This window comes from Podarcis raffonei, chromosome 13 (assembly GCF_027172205.1).
Source record: "Podarcis raffonei isolate rPodRaf1 chromosome 13, rPodRaf1.pri, whole genome shotgun sequence".
In the NCBI taxonomy this organism is placed as follows: Eukaryota; Metazoa; Chordata; class Lepidosauria; order Squamata; family Lacertidae; genus Podarcis; species Podarcis raffonei.
The window spans coordinates 643,619-657,694 of record NC_070614.1 but is presented as its reverse complement, the minus strand read 5'-3'; the positions used below and the strand labels follow the sequence as shown (position 1 = coordinate 657,694).

Here is a 14,076-nt window from a genome sequence, read left to right as displayed (position 1 = left end):
TAATTACCGCCCAGTCAGTCTGACATCAATACCAGGGAAGATTCTGGAGCAGATCATTAAGCAAACAGTCTGTGAGCACCTAGAAAGGAATGCTGTGATCACCAATAGTCAGCATGGATTTCTGAAAAATAAGTCATGTCAGACTAACCTGATCTCGTTTTTTGACAGAATTACAAGCCTGGTAGATGAAGGGAACGCAGTGGATGTAGCCTACCTTGATTTCAGTGGAATTTGCTGCCAAGGAGTGTGGTGGAGTCTCCTTCTTTGGAGGTCTTTAAGCAGAGGCTTGACAACCATATGTCAGGAGTGCTCTGATGGTGTTTCCTGCTTGGCAGGGGGTTGGACTCGATGGCCCTTGTGGTCTTTTCCAGCTCTATGATTCTATGATTCTAAGTACAAACAGGTCACTGCTGCAACGGGAAGGCAAAATCTGGCGGCTCCCTTCTTTCTCTGCTGGGTGTGTCATCACAGGCTGTGCGATCCCTGGCTGCTGACTAAGTATTTAGCAGGAGAGGCTGGGGACTCTTCCCACCTCTGCCTCCACTTGTCCAGCTGTCCAGCTGCTCCGTAAAGGAACCAGTACCATCCAATGCTGCCAGGAGCTCGTGGAAGCTCAGGAGATAGAGCAGTTACGCAAGCGGCTCTCGTTCTGGTACACCACACTCCCACCCCACTTCCCATGGTGATGGAGAGTGACTTTTTCTATTGGAACATCGCCTGCTACAAATCCAGACCTTGGACTTGCCGTTATATTTAGTACCGTCTTTCCAGGGCTTCAGGCAGGGTTCTTTCCCAGCCCTTTCTAGAAGTGCCAGAGAGATCATATGGGTGACATTATTGTTTAGTAATGAAAGAAAATAATATACCGTATATACGCGAGTATAAGCCGACTTTTTCAGCACATTTTATATGCTGTAAAAGCCCCCCTTGGCTTATACTCAAGTGAGGGTCCCACCTGAGTACATTTCCAGCGGCAGAGGCTTTCGGGCTTCTTGTTCCTCCTCCGCTGCTGCCACCACCAGCCCCTGCCTCTCGGCAGCACCCTAGGTAGGCAGGGGGACGGGAGGGGCTGGGGGGGGAGAGAGAAGCCCCCTTTGCCGTGTGCGCATGCGCGCATGCACACACACACTCCGGCCCACCAGGAGGTTTGTGGTGTGGTGAACCGGCTTATATTCAATAAGTTTTCCCAGTTTTTTGTGGTAAAATTAGGTGCCTCGGCTTATATTCAACTCGGCTTATACTCGAGTATATACAGTATATTTAGTAACATAAATGTACACATTGTGTTTCACAGAGTACAAGAGGGCAGGCCCCTGTGGCAAACAGATGACACTTTAAAATGTACAGTAATTGTTAATATTTATTTCTATACCTTCTTCAGCAATGAAAGGCTCCCAGCAAAGGTTGTCACAAAAATACAGAATTCAAAAATTTAATACAAAAAATTTAAGTCAACAAAATCCTGTTTAACTGTTATGGTTTCAACAACACCATTAAGAAAGAGCTAGACAATTACTTTCACATAAGCGAGAGACGTTCCTGCCATCTGGTTTCATCATCCTTATTAGAGCCTGTTGAAATTAAGTATGTTGTGCTGCATCAGTCTAGATTTCTAGATTTCTGTCACTTCCTCACCCTTCCTTGCTTCTTGGTCTTGTTGCTGATTCCTCAGTTCCAGTTGCCGTTTTCCTTACAAAGTTGTGCAGTCAGTCAGTATCCTAAGAAGACGTCCTATGAGCGACACAGCTCGAGTGGAGAGGTTACACAGCAGTTTGAGTAAAGCATGTGCGTTTGCATGTTCTCAGGATCTTCCTTTGCCTCTGAATGTTGTCTTCTTAAAAAGACCTGTTGTTATTCACAGGAGGAGGAGCAACACTTTTCTCATGTGATGCATGGAGAGGACTCTCTGCAGAATGTCTCCAGATCCAGCTTGCCTCTTTTTCCAGTGGCCAGGGAGACTAAGGTCAGTGTGGTTTGTGTGAAAGGGGGGTACTGGAAAGTGTCTTGTGGGTTTGATGTTACTACAACAAATTCATTGGAAGCACACGTTCGCTTCTGACACACCATTGGATTTCAAATGCCACTCCTTCCTTCCTTCCTTCCTTTCTTTCGGATATTTGCAACTGTGTTTTTGTGTTTTGTGTGATATAAATGTGTTTTTGTGATGGAAAGTGCATTGGGAATCAAGTGGAAATAGACAACAAAGAGGGCTGGGCTGGGACAATATGTTCAACTACAAGTGTGCCTTTGCAAATGAGAATGATTGTCTGAATCTGAGAAACTTGCATTTTCTACATGGAAATCATTTATGTGGGCAAAAGGTACCCACAAAAATATCTATTGGCAAAGATGACTCCAAATAAGAAACTCTTGATATTAAAAACATTGTTAGAATCCTGTCACCACCCGTCCATTTCCGTCCATATCCATGTCTGCTTGTTCACCTCCCATTTGTTGAACTGAGGGGCAGTAACACCTAATTTTATTGCTTTTTTATAGCATGTTCTTCCTCATGGGTTCTTTGTAATTCCCCTGGATGGTAGTGAGAGCGATGGCAACGAAAGTTGAAGTCAGCTCTGTCCTGACATCCCTGACCAATCGAAGCGAGCTTGTGAATGAGGCAACACTTCAACACACCTTTGCCAGCAATCTTTCTGATACAAGCAACAAGTCCAATGAACATCCAAGTTCTGTGTCCCCACAAATTTCAGAAGGAAGGAGCACATTTGGGAACCCTATGAGACCAGCAACAATGCCTCCAGCTACTTCAAGGCCACGATTAACTCCAAAGCCATTCTCAAGGGAGAAGTCTTGGGACACTTTTGCAGCGGTGAAAGCTCCTGTCCCCACAGCCAAACCTGGCAATGTCGCCCGCACACCCTTTGCATTTGCCAAAAACATTGAAGACAATGTGGCAGATGCTAAGGGAATGCTTAGTGGAAGCATTCCGCCCTTGGTAGAGCAAAACTTAATCGAGAACAAAAGCACAAGTGAGTTTGTTGCAAATATGCCCTTTTATTCCAGTCCCCAGGCTAACACAGTAATCCTATTTGAAACCAGAAGTACTGAGGAAACAAGGATGAAGTTATCTTCTGAGAAAACATACAGCACTTTACGGGCGCAGGAGAGACAGCTTCCCTCAGAATCAGAAATGTCCTACAGAAGACCTGAAGGTGCTGCCATTCAACGGCAATTTTCTGTTTCCTCAGAGTCCAAGCCTGTCTCCTGCAACCCTCATAGATCTCTCGAAAGGAAACAGTCCTTTTCAGGTGCTACTGAGGAAAGGCCTAAAAATGTTGGAAAGCAGCAGAGCAGCGCTAGTTTGGCTAGCGAGGAGCAGCCAAGGCCCAAACAGAGACCAGTGTCTGCCATTTTTCTGGAGTCCTTAAAGGATCAAAAGCAGTGTGGAACTGATGTTTCTGATGAAAAACCTAATCCTGAAAAGTCCTGGGTTAGGAAGCCTCGCCCACTATCCATGGATCTTACAGCAAAATTTGAAATCCGAGACTTTTCAATTCAAAGGAAATCTTGCCCATCTGAAAGCAAGGAGAGGAACCTCCTTACCAATGAGGGCAGCAGCAGACCATTTGAACTGAGGACCAAGAGTGAAGCAGAAGGGTTAAATAAAGTAGATTCTTCTAAGTCACATTTGAAAAGTGCCACTCAGGTTGATGACTGCCTGGGTATTAAAAGTAAAACTACTGCTCAAATCCAGAAGCCCTCTTCAAATGAAGTTGGGTCCCTAGGCCGGAACACTCCAAAAGACTTGAATCAAGTCTCTGCAAAGCACAGAAAATACCTATGGGAGATGAGACTTAAAAGCCAAGAGGAAGAAAATGGGAGAGAAACAGATATTGCAGCAACTTCAGGAAAAAACACAGAGCCACCCCGTAGCGAAGCGCTGTCTGGCAAAGAGAGAATGGCACCAAACCACAAGGGAACTTGTGCCTTTAGTGAAATCTCTGCAAATGTTTCAGACACCAAAAACAAAAGCTTGAGGGAAGGCACTATAAAAAAAAAAGTGAATTTACCAGATGCATTTGAAAGCTGCGCACCTCCAGTGAATGCTGAATCCTTCCCAGAAAGTCCTGGGAAAGAAAACAAAATTATGAACATCCAGCAGAGGATCAGAGAACTGACTGCTGAAAATACAGAGACAAAGCCAGGAAACCTGCGCCAGTCATTCCGCTTGCGGCCTCTTTCTGCAGACTTGACCAAACTGTAAGTTTTGGAAGAATTAGATGTAAACTCCATAAATTCAGATAAAATTTTCTTTTTAGAACATTTCCACTATTCTCATTCTCCTACTTCCTCAGTTGCTCTTGAAATCTTATCTGTCTGCACAAGCATTGACATTTTGCCTTGCAAATTGATAGGGGCAGTTGCTGGCGTGGAAAGGAGTGTCAGTGATGCCCTTTGACAGCACACTGTTTCTTTAAAATGGTGTGTTCTGGTTGGGGGCTGTGATTCCCTGCAGGTTTCAGCACAGCCTTAAAGAAGCAGGATTACCCTTGATTTTTAAAATAATGATTTTTTTAATAATGCAAAATTCATAATGTAAGGTAGGACCAAGCATTGATAGTTCTATCAAACTAACAAATGTATGTGAATGAGTCTAATAGGTTTATTTTTTTGTTAGCTGAATGGGCAATATTTTCAGTGTGTTCAGCTGTTTTAATGGGAGGGGTAGCAGATTGTACACCATCTCCATCTGCCAATGGGGCCAGTTGCTCCCTGCAGTTCACGGGGGTTGACACGGCTAACTTTCCCTCTTGCCCACCTGCTGCTCCCCCCTTCTGCTTGCCGGCCCTCTCACAGCAGTGGCATGGGTTCTCCCAGGTTTGCTCAGAGTGAGGTATTGTGGATGAGCTTGACCAGAGAGTGCCTGGACTACCACTGCTTTAAAACACAGGTTAATTTCATTGCATTTGGAAGTGCAGAAAAATGGCTTTGGCACAAGCACTCTTTCAGGCAGCCCTGCACATGGCACCGTCAATTGCTTCCTCAGACTGAAGCTGAGGCAACCTGTTGTCACTTTGTCTGGAGTGGCTCAGGGGAAGGACAAAGGTGCCCCCCCAGTCTGACTGCTTGTCATGGTGGGCGGGGGAGTTGGCGGGGGGGGGGGGGTCAGGGTGCCGAGGAGGGAGGGAGGAGGTGGTTGCTGGGCCAGGCTCCAGTGGCTCATTGTCTTGTGCCTGCTCTGTTTAGATCCAGAGCTGGCCCTCATTAGGTCTGGGGCAAAGGGCAGACAGAATTAGATCCATTTACACATCATGGCAGGCCAGTAAGACAGGTCAGGGTTTTCTGGAGTGGATGCATTGCTATTAAATTTAATTTTTCCAGTGACCTTTATGAAAAGCTGCTTTGGAATTTTTGGAAGTTTGCTAAATTAATATGCTGTTTACCTGTAATGTACTGATGTACCTGTATTGGAGCAAATGGCTAGTAATTTTGTTACTCAGGTTAGATCATTCCTTTTTAACTCAGTGGAATCTTTGCAAACAGGTTTTCCAACCCTGTGACTTCTGGTGACACGAAGCCTGAGCGACAGTCTGAATCAAACAAGAAGCCTGTTAGTCAAACGCCAGATATTCAGGAGGTGAGAGAGCATTGTAGGGTTTGGTTCTTCTAAATGTAAGCCTGTTTTGACATTGTATCAGGCTCTGCTTGTGCATATGCCTGATCAAGAAGTGGACCTTGTGCATTTTAAGAATGACCTAATCCTAAGGTGCTTAACTTGCTAATTCCTTTGCTGAACTAGGCAGCAAAGAAAAATCCTTAATTTAGGGGTGTTTGGCTCATGTGTATGGTTGTTTCTAAGCATAAGATAGCAAAATGCCTCAGTAAGCTTAGTAGCCTTTTATGAAAGAGTTCCCTGCCTCTCTTCTTTCTCCTGTGAATAGTGCTAGTTTGTTTTAATCATTATGCCATCAATTAACTCTCTCTAAACATTTCATTCCATTTGTCATAATGATACTTGGATATGGACAGAAGTTTCACTGTTAGACTTGTTGTTTCTCAGTTTGTGTCAAGGCATATTTTTATATCTTTAAAAAAGATGTTCAGTTTGCTTTTAAATCTCAGTCAATTAAAGTTTGCCATGCTTTAGTAAATTTTCATGAGGTCCCAGATAGGCTGGTGATGTACTCTCCTAGCTCAGTCTAGCTCGGTCTCACTATGGAGAAAAATAACAGTTTAATAGAGTTGTTGAATATTTTATTAGCACCTCTTTAATTTTATTAAAGCACTAGCTTCAGTACATTAATTTCAGTGGGTCTACTCTAAGCAGAACTTAGTTGGATACCGCCCATTGGTCCTGCAGGGCTCAGCAGAAATTGGCTCAGGCTTGAATCCTTTAGGATGAAACCATGCACCATCCAAATCAGAGGAGAATAGTGGTTATATTTGGGGGAAATAGTCCAATTTTACTGCATGCAATTTTTGCTATAGTTTTACAGTCCAAAAACCATTTGCAGGAAAGATCCTGTTCCTGTTGTTATTGAAATGTTTCAAACTTCTTAAGAAAAGCCCAAAACTTGTGAGTTGGTATAAAATTCTGGGATGTTACAAGGTTGTTCTTATGATTTAATTATTTTTAATGCTACAGGAGTGGCATATATGTAAGATGTCATTTAGAAATGCTCTAAAATATCTTTTTCTAATGTTATATTGTTTCAGGATGAGGCACATTTCCTGCATGCAACAGATTCTAGAGAAGCCCATTTGGCTGGAACTCCCTGGAAGCTACAGCAGCCTTTAAAAATCCCACACAGAGATGGGCACCTTGAGAGAGATAGTAGTTTTGCCATAGAGAGTCAAAATGTCACTCTGCAGGGTGAAAGTCCTGCTTTGGTCACAGATCATGACATGAAAACACATTCCAAGCCTTCTATAGAAAATGTGTGCATTAAAACTGTCAGAGCAACCATGTTTGAGCACAATGTGCAGAGGCACCACATAGCTGCTGATCACTTTGAAGCTGAGTCTACATTGCAGGCAATGAATGAGCTTGTTGAGGGGCAGCTAGGATTTGGCAAGGAGTCATGGCTAGAAAAAGCTCGGGAGGCTAAAATGAACCCAAAGAAAGTGTCCTCCAGGCAGGCTCATATATCAGCAGATGCTGGAAAACAAAGAAATGCAAACATTTCAAATGAAGACAAAGTTCCTCAGGCATCAGAGATATACACTGCAAAAGACAAGTATGAAAAACCCACTGCAAAGCATGTGGAGGACTCATTAATGTACCAAAGGATAGAGCCAAGATATGAAATTCTCCAGACAGTTGGCAAAAGGGTGCAAAGCGAGGCAATTGCAGTTGTGCCTGAGGATAAGGCTGTAACCCTACGCAGCAGAAGATTTTTGAAAGAGAGGAGAAAAACGGATGGGAGTGCTGTGGATGCTTCTTGGACCCGTAGCTCCGACATTAAGGGTGATGGCTGGGAAGATGACTCTTTCCTTTTCAAAGCAAGAGACGCAGAGGAAATTTCAACAAAGGTAACTGCTCTGAAAGAAGTTAGTGCCTCCCAAAGCCAACATGTTTCCCACAAGCAAGGAGCTGAGTTGGATAAAAATCTGACTGGACAGCAGCATGCAACTGTGATAGCTTCATACTTCACTAACAGAGAGAAGGATTTGGGGAAAACAGATGACACAGTCTCTAAGCTGTCTTCAGGGACAGAAAAAAGAAAAAGTGATGCTGTTCTTGCTGGTAAGATGGAGAGTTCCAAAATGCTGAAATGCTTCCCAGAGAGTTTTGAAGCAGGTCCAGACAAGACAGTTGGCTGTGAAGCCAGAGCAAATGGTGGTCAGAACATTTCTTCACCCATTACCAGTAAGCAAGGGAGCCAGACTTCTCTGTGTGGGATGACCCATTACCAGTGGCAAAAGCACAGCAGCAAGTGTCCCCACCCAGAGGCAGACCCTACAATATCTTACGAGCAGGAAGAAGAATCTAAAGCATTTGGATTAACGACATGCTCAATGGCATACAGTGCCCAAGAAGAACGGAATGTTTTGGAGCACAAAGCTGAAGTACACCAGCATCAACAGCTCAGTGGAGAAGAGATGGTCAGGAGAAGTGGCCGTCATGTTTCTGGTCCAAAAGCTTCAGAAAGATGGCGAAGGAAGACCTTGCCTCATGATGCTGCCCAGTTTGAGGAAGCTGGGCTGCTGGCTCAGGAGAGTGGCAAAGTCCTGAGCAGACGGGACTCCTTGCAACTTCATGACAAATTGATTGCAAAGAGATACCCAAAACCCAGGTGTGGAGCAGAGCCACAGGATGGGAGTTTAGTCACTCCCAGCAGTCCAGACAATGATCTTAAGAATCAGCTCTCTCCTTCAGAGCCAAAGGCAACATATTTTGCTATTACTTACCAGATCCCTGATGAAAACGCAAATATCTCTGGAAAACTACTTGATCCTCTCAGAAGCAAACACATTTCTTCACTAGCCAAAGATGCTTCAGTTACTCCCAATACTAGTACTTCCAGAAGATCCTGTCCCCCAAATTACCAATATAGTAAAAGATTTACAGATGCACATGTCTCTCTGGACAGGCATCTTAAAAAGAACTGGATTGAAGGGGGAGAAGGTAGTGTCTCAGATCTTCCAAAGAAAGGAACATTTAAACATACACTAACTGAGACCAGAGATGGGAACTCGATGGCTCCAGAGAAGCGACTAGAGGATGCTAAAGCGAGGGTTATAGAAGTAGATCCCCTGCATCTAGCAGGGCCAGAGTCTCTCTTCTATTTCAGACCTCTTCCTTGGGACAGTGAGCATTTAGGGCAAAAGAAGTGTAGCGACCACAGCCACAGTATGGCCAAAGGTAAGGCCTCTGATTATTACAGGTCGAAAGTTCTTGACATTGATGCACTGATGGCCCAATATGAAGGAGATTCTAAGAAGGACTCTGTGGCTCTGGGCAAGAAAGAGGGTGGTCTTCCTGAAGATAGCAGCTCATTTCCTTGGGAGAGATTGGCACATAAAAGGAATTCTCCAGGGAGCACTAGGCAGGATATTTACGCCACAGAATTCTGCATAAGAGAGAGAGAGCTGTTGAGGAACTGTGGCCAGCAGCTGAATCCCTCCAAGGCCATAGATGTGAATTTCAGCCCTCCTTTCCAGGCAAGGGCAGTTGCAGAAAAACCAAAGTATTCACCTGCAGCAGATCCAGTCAGCACTAGGAAAAAAACATTCATTGTTGATGATGATCAAGGAGAGGACCTTGTGTTAAGGCACCAAAGTGCAAAATATGGTTATTACAATTCACAGGTCTCCAGTCTTGTCAGTACGGATGTGGAACTGGAGACAAGCTTTGTCCTTCATCCCCCACAGGTACTCAGTGACGGTGCCTTGGGGAAGGATGTGAGCCTGAAGCAACTGTCAGCTGTGCATTCAGAGGGCAACTGGAGCACCAGTGTTGACGCGAGTGGGGCTGATAAGAAGCAAGCTGGTGCAGGTGGAAGTTCTCTGGAGAATGACGGTTCTGCAGTCAAGAGCAGAGCCAAATGGAGTCGCGCCACATCTGGTTTGGCCTGTGACCTACCAGACTTAAAGCGTTCGTACTCTGAAAAGAGTCGCCAGTCCAGGGCAAGGGGCAGTTTACCCTCTGGGCCAGAAACAAGAGGAAGACAAGACCAAAACAGAGTATGTCAAAGCTTCCCACCAGAATCTATGGACAGCCAGCTGAACCAACAAAGGACATCTCAACGGGACTCTTTCCTCCTTGAAAGGACAAAGGTACATTACAGAACCAGTCACTGAGTGGAGCTTGTATTCTGCAGGGCAGCCTTCTGCAACTGGAACCATTCAGATGCTGCTAGACTCCAACTCCCATCATCCCCAGCCGGGGTGGCCTGTGGTCCATGGTGATGGGAATTGCAGCCCAGCAACATCTGGAAGGCATTAGGATGGGGAAGGCTACTGAAAGGAATGAGCAAAGGGTGAGGGGAATGACCATTCTAGGTCTTTTTGTTCTCGTGTCATCTATGATGCCCCACAAGGTTTGTCTGCCCCATCTGCACAGCACATACAGCTGACCCTTGGGTGCACCACCGGCAAGCTGTATTAGCTGTGCAGATGGGCAGACAAACCCACACCTTCTGCCACTTCTCTGCAGTGGCAGATATAAAAACTTTGCAAGGACTCGTGGCATTAAAGCAAGGTCTTGATTTTGGTGAGTTCAGTTCTCTTTTAAATTTCTTTCTCTAAAAGGATGTTGACAAAGAATGGACCAAGCAGGACCGTGATGGCTCAGGAGCAAGAAATTCTCCCTACCTTCCTCTACAGCAGAGGAGCCACAGTTTTTACAAAGACAAAAGGACTGACCACTGGGCAGCGGTAGGTTCTCTTCTTCTGTGATTTTTTTTCCAGGCCTGCAAATCTAGTTGCGTAAATGTGGTGCACTGAAGGCCTCAGAGCTTCACTGCCCACAGAATGGTTTACACACTTTGCTATGAGTGCAGATGTGCTTTCCCCCCTGCCTACTCTTTTCCGTAGCCTTGCTCAACCAAGGTTTCCTGGTCTAGAGTGGGCCAGTGACTTGCCTAAATCACATTGCGCCAGTCCTTTCTCTGTGGGGCTGCTGAGGGAGCAATGAGTCTCTCCTAGATCGCTGGATTGCCTCTAAAAGGGGCTGCTTAGTGATCTGGTGATATATCACGATGTTGAAAATCAGACATTGCCCAGTCCTATTGTTGACTCAGCGTGATTGGTTGGGATGGAGGAGAATATGGCATAAGTTTAGAAGAGGGGATCAAGCTCAACAAAGTGGATAGCGAGGGAGACATGAGCAAGTGAAACAAGGTGTTCTTTGCTCTGCTGATAAAAGCATACTTTAGTCTTGAGCCATCTGGTAGACAAATTTACTTGGTACTTTTCCCTTCTATTCATAGATGTAGAGAATATCCTTACCCCACCCCAAACATTGTGAAATATGCAATTCATTTTGAACCTTTCTCTTCAAAAAAAATAAAAAAAAATTTATAAGCACAGAATAGGTTTTAGTTTGAAAATATCTAAAAAGTAAAGCCAGACTTCAAAAAACCAAAAGGCAATCGGAAGTTTTCTGCTGGCTACTTTGAATTATCACTATCTAGAAACCCTCTTGAGAGTGGGAATACTGAACCTAAGAAACAGCCATGCAGTTAGTCTTATACTCAAAGGCAAGACTTAGTGAGCCTGCTGTCATCTTAAAGGCTACTGCAGCAGCTCCTCATTTGTGGAATGCCCATGGGAGACTCACCTGGCTCATTCATTGGCTACCTTTAGGCACCAGGCAAAAACGTTTCTCTTCAACCAGGCCTTGGGCTGATTAACATTCTGTAGCTTTTGAAATGTGTTTGTGGAAGTGAGGTTATTGGTTTGTTTTTGTCTTTGTTATATATTTTATATTTTCATTTTGTATTTTTCTGTTGTGAACTGCCCTAGGATCTTTGGATGAAGGGCAGTAAATAAATAAAGCTTTTGTGAGTTGTTGTAACTACCTATAATTGGATGCATGAGGTGAAATTAAGAGGCAAGTATTTGAAAATAATTGCCAGAATGCCTGCAATCAATGCCATTCCTTCTCCATTACCTTATGAAATTGACCATGGTGCAGAACTCATTTGAAACAGGCGCCTGTCCCAGAAAAGGGGCTAAAGCATATTAAATGTTGTGGCTGGGAATGATATCTCACTGTGTGAGGCTCAAGTGTTGCTTCATATTCCTTCCAGCCTCTCCCTTTCAGAATTATGTGTTTTGTTTTTGAATTCTGAGGTGCCAGTGCATAAACAGCAGAGGTGGAAGTTGGTGTTATTTGGTGCTGCTGTTGATCAGCATTGATGAAAGGATAGGAACAGTGTCTGATGGGTTATGGGACGCTGGTGACAGTAGTAAACTGCCAGTTAAGTGCTTATCCTTGAGGAGGAAGCTTTTCAGAGTTGTGCCTGCAAATAGGAAACTCAAAAGTGTGCTTTAAATCAAAGATTTGCTGATCACCTGGGTGTTCAACTCCACCATGTGGTGACTGAAAGGATTGCCTTGTTTAGAAAATTGTATGCTTTTTTTAGCAGCTGCTAGCAATGGAGTACTAAGACTGGGGAAGTTGGCAGGTGGGGGACTCTTGTCATGTCCATGTTGTGATGTCTGTGCATGGGCAAGAGATTGGGGAGTGCTTTCTAGGATCCAGTCTCGGGGAGGGGGGATGCCTGTAAACTTTATTGGGCATTATTGTTGTCCTGCAAAGTTGCCCTGAAACATACCCAGCATCCCTTGGAGCTTCATGTTAACAGGGGAAGACCAGGAACAGTGGTTGTCTGATAACTTGTCTGTGACTATCAGCCTTCTTGTGGCAGAGCTCTGATGTGCCTTGGTGGAATCCCAGTTTGAAAAACTAGGAGACAATATAAAATCTGGCTCACTGTCTTCTGAGTGAATCAATCTCTCGTCTGGTAGTGAGATTCTTACTAATGGGAAGCCAAGGTATGTTTGCATTGTGCTTGGTGTGTGTCAGTCCTAAATGGTGCCACCACATTGGCGTTTCAACATTTTATCCATTCATTCTGGGCAAGGTACCCATTTTTGTTCCCTTTAAAGCCTTATCGCTCAAGTTTGTGTGTGTGTGTGTGTGTGTGTGTGTGTGTGTGTTAAAAGAACCCACCTTTTTAAACAACAGGTTTAGCCAAACCCTTGAAACGTCACCCAATTTCAATCGTTAAAAAATATTCTTAATAACAATATGAAATTCCATCTCCTTACATTAAGGGGTAATGACAAGGGGGTGGATTTGGGGTTTTGCTTTCATCATAATGTTGCACTGTTGCTGAAAAGGGAAATCATGAGATTATGATGATTTTTATATGTTCTGTGGGAGAGAGGTGAATACTGGAAACTGTCCTCCCCACTGCCCAGTGTTGGTTTCCAGCTTCCCTAATCTCTGACCATTGGCCATATTGTCTGCAGCCGACAAAATCCATAGGGGCACAGACAATGCACGGGGCATTGTGTGTGTCCCCCCTCATTTCACTTAAAAGTCTCTTAGTTTTCATTTGTGTGCTCCAACCTGTGCCCTCAGACGGTGTGAGCTCTCCTATTCTTGCTTCAGTACACCAAGGGCACAATTGTCTTTTCCCTATGAACCCAGCACTGCACACTGGGATTGGCTGATGGAAGTAGATGACTTTAATCATAACAGGGCTTAATCTTTGTGGGAGTCCAGATTTCCTCACGCTAATCCCAGCCCTGGAAAGGGCTAATCTGTGTCAGCTGGTTGCACCTGAAAAACAGGATAGGCAATTCTGCCTTTTGCCATGACCCCCCCCCAAGTCTTACCTGCAAACTCTTGCTTCCACACAGCCCTCCCCACATCCACTGCTGTCAGATGAAGTCCTCCTGGGCGGGGGGTGGGTGGGTTGCGGCTCCTGCTCAGCTGTTGTTGCAAGAACTTCTGCTTACCTTGTGCCCAAGGTTCTGGGTGCTGACTTACAGCACTTATATTTAGGTAAGCAGGGGAGGCTGCCGGCAGTGCTGGATTACCTAGCAGTCAGACTTGAGCATTTGCTTAGGGCACCAGCAAAGCAGGGGCACCCCCAAAAAATGTGATCTTTTTTTTTTTTAAAAAAAGAAGAACTTAACATTTGATATTTAAGAAAAAGTGTTGAAGTCATCATTATCATGGGAAAAATGAGAACTTTGTAAAACTTCCTTACACTGCATTGCACACTCTTTCCCCCCTTTCACGTTCTCTTTTTATTACTCATCTGCACCTACATGAACCAGGGTTGTGTCTTACTAATGTAGATTGAAATAATAAGAGGAAATCAGATCATCTCATGTGTTTATTTTATGGTTTAGTATTGCTTTTATTTTGAGTTACATATTTGGGGGCAGAATCTTTCCAGTGCTTAGGGCCTCTCAAGGTCTTCATCTGGCACTGGCTGCTCTTGCAGTCCTGCGCAAGTCTACTCAGAAGTAAGCCCCATTGAGTAGGGCAAGGCTCCCAGGGTTAAGCAGGCTGCAGTCTGTGACTCAAAGAAGTGTGGGCAGCAGCATCTTGACCTCTCTTTTGCCTCTTCCTCTTCTCATACACCTGAG

General features: G+C 44.6%; 1 protein-coding gene across 1 annotated transcript; it reads left to right on the top strand.

Annotated features, from left to right (window-relative positions):
- The first annotated feature begins 1,855 nt into the window (after positions 1-1,855).
- On the top strand, positions 1,856-6,760 carry LOC128400775 (uncharacterized protein KIAA1671-like). The gene is made up of 3 exons (XM_053363257.1): positions 1,856-1,963; positions 2,500-4,221; positions 6,679-6,760. Exons 2-3 carry the CDS (start codon positions 2,537-2,539, stop codon positions 6,758-6,760), a joined length of 1,767 nt encoding a protein of 588 aa, XP_053219232.1. The 5' UTR covers positions 1,856-1,963; positions 2,500-2,536.
- The last annotated feature ends 7,316 nt before the right edge of the window (positions 6,761-14,076 follow it).

Bases quoted from the DNA above. Each gene is read 5' to 3' on its own strand.
- LOC128400775 (XM_053363257.1), top strand. From the start codon at position 2,537: ATGGTAGTGAGAGCGATGGCAACGAAAGTTGAAGTCAGCTCTGTCCTG. The intron at 4,222-6,678 runs GTAAGTTTTGGA...ATATTGTTTCAG, and splicing joins TCTGCAGACTTGACCAAACT to GATGAGGCACATTTCCTGCA.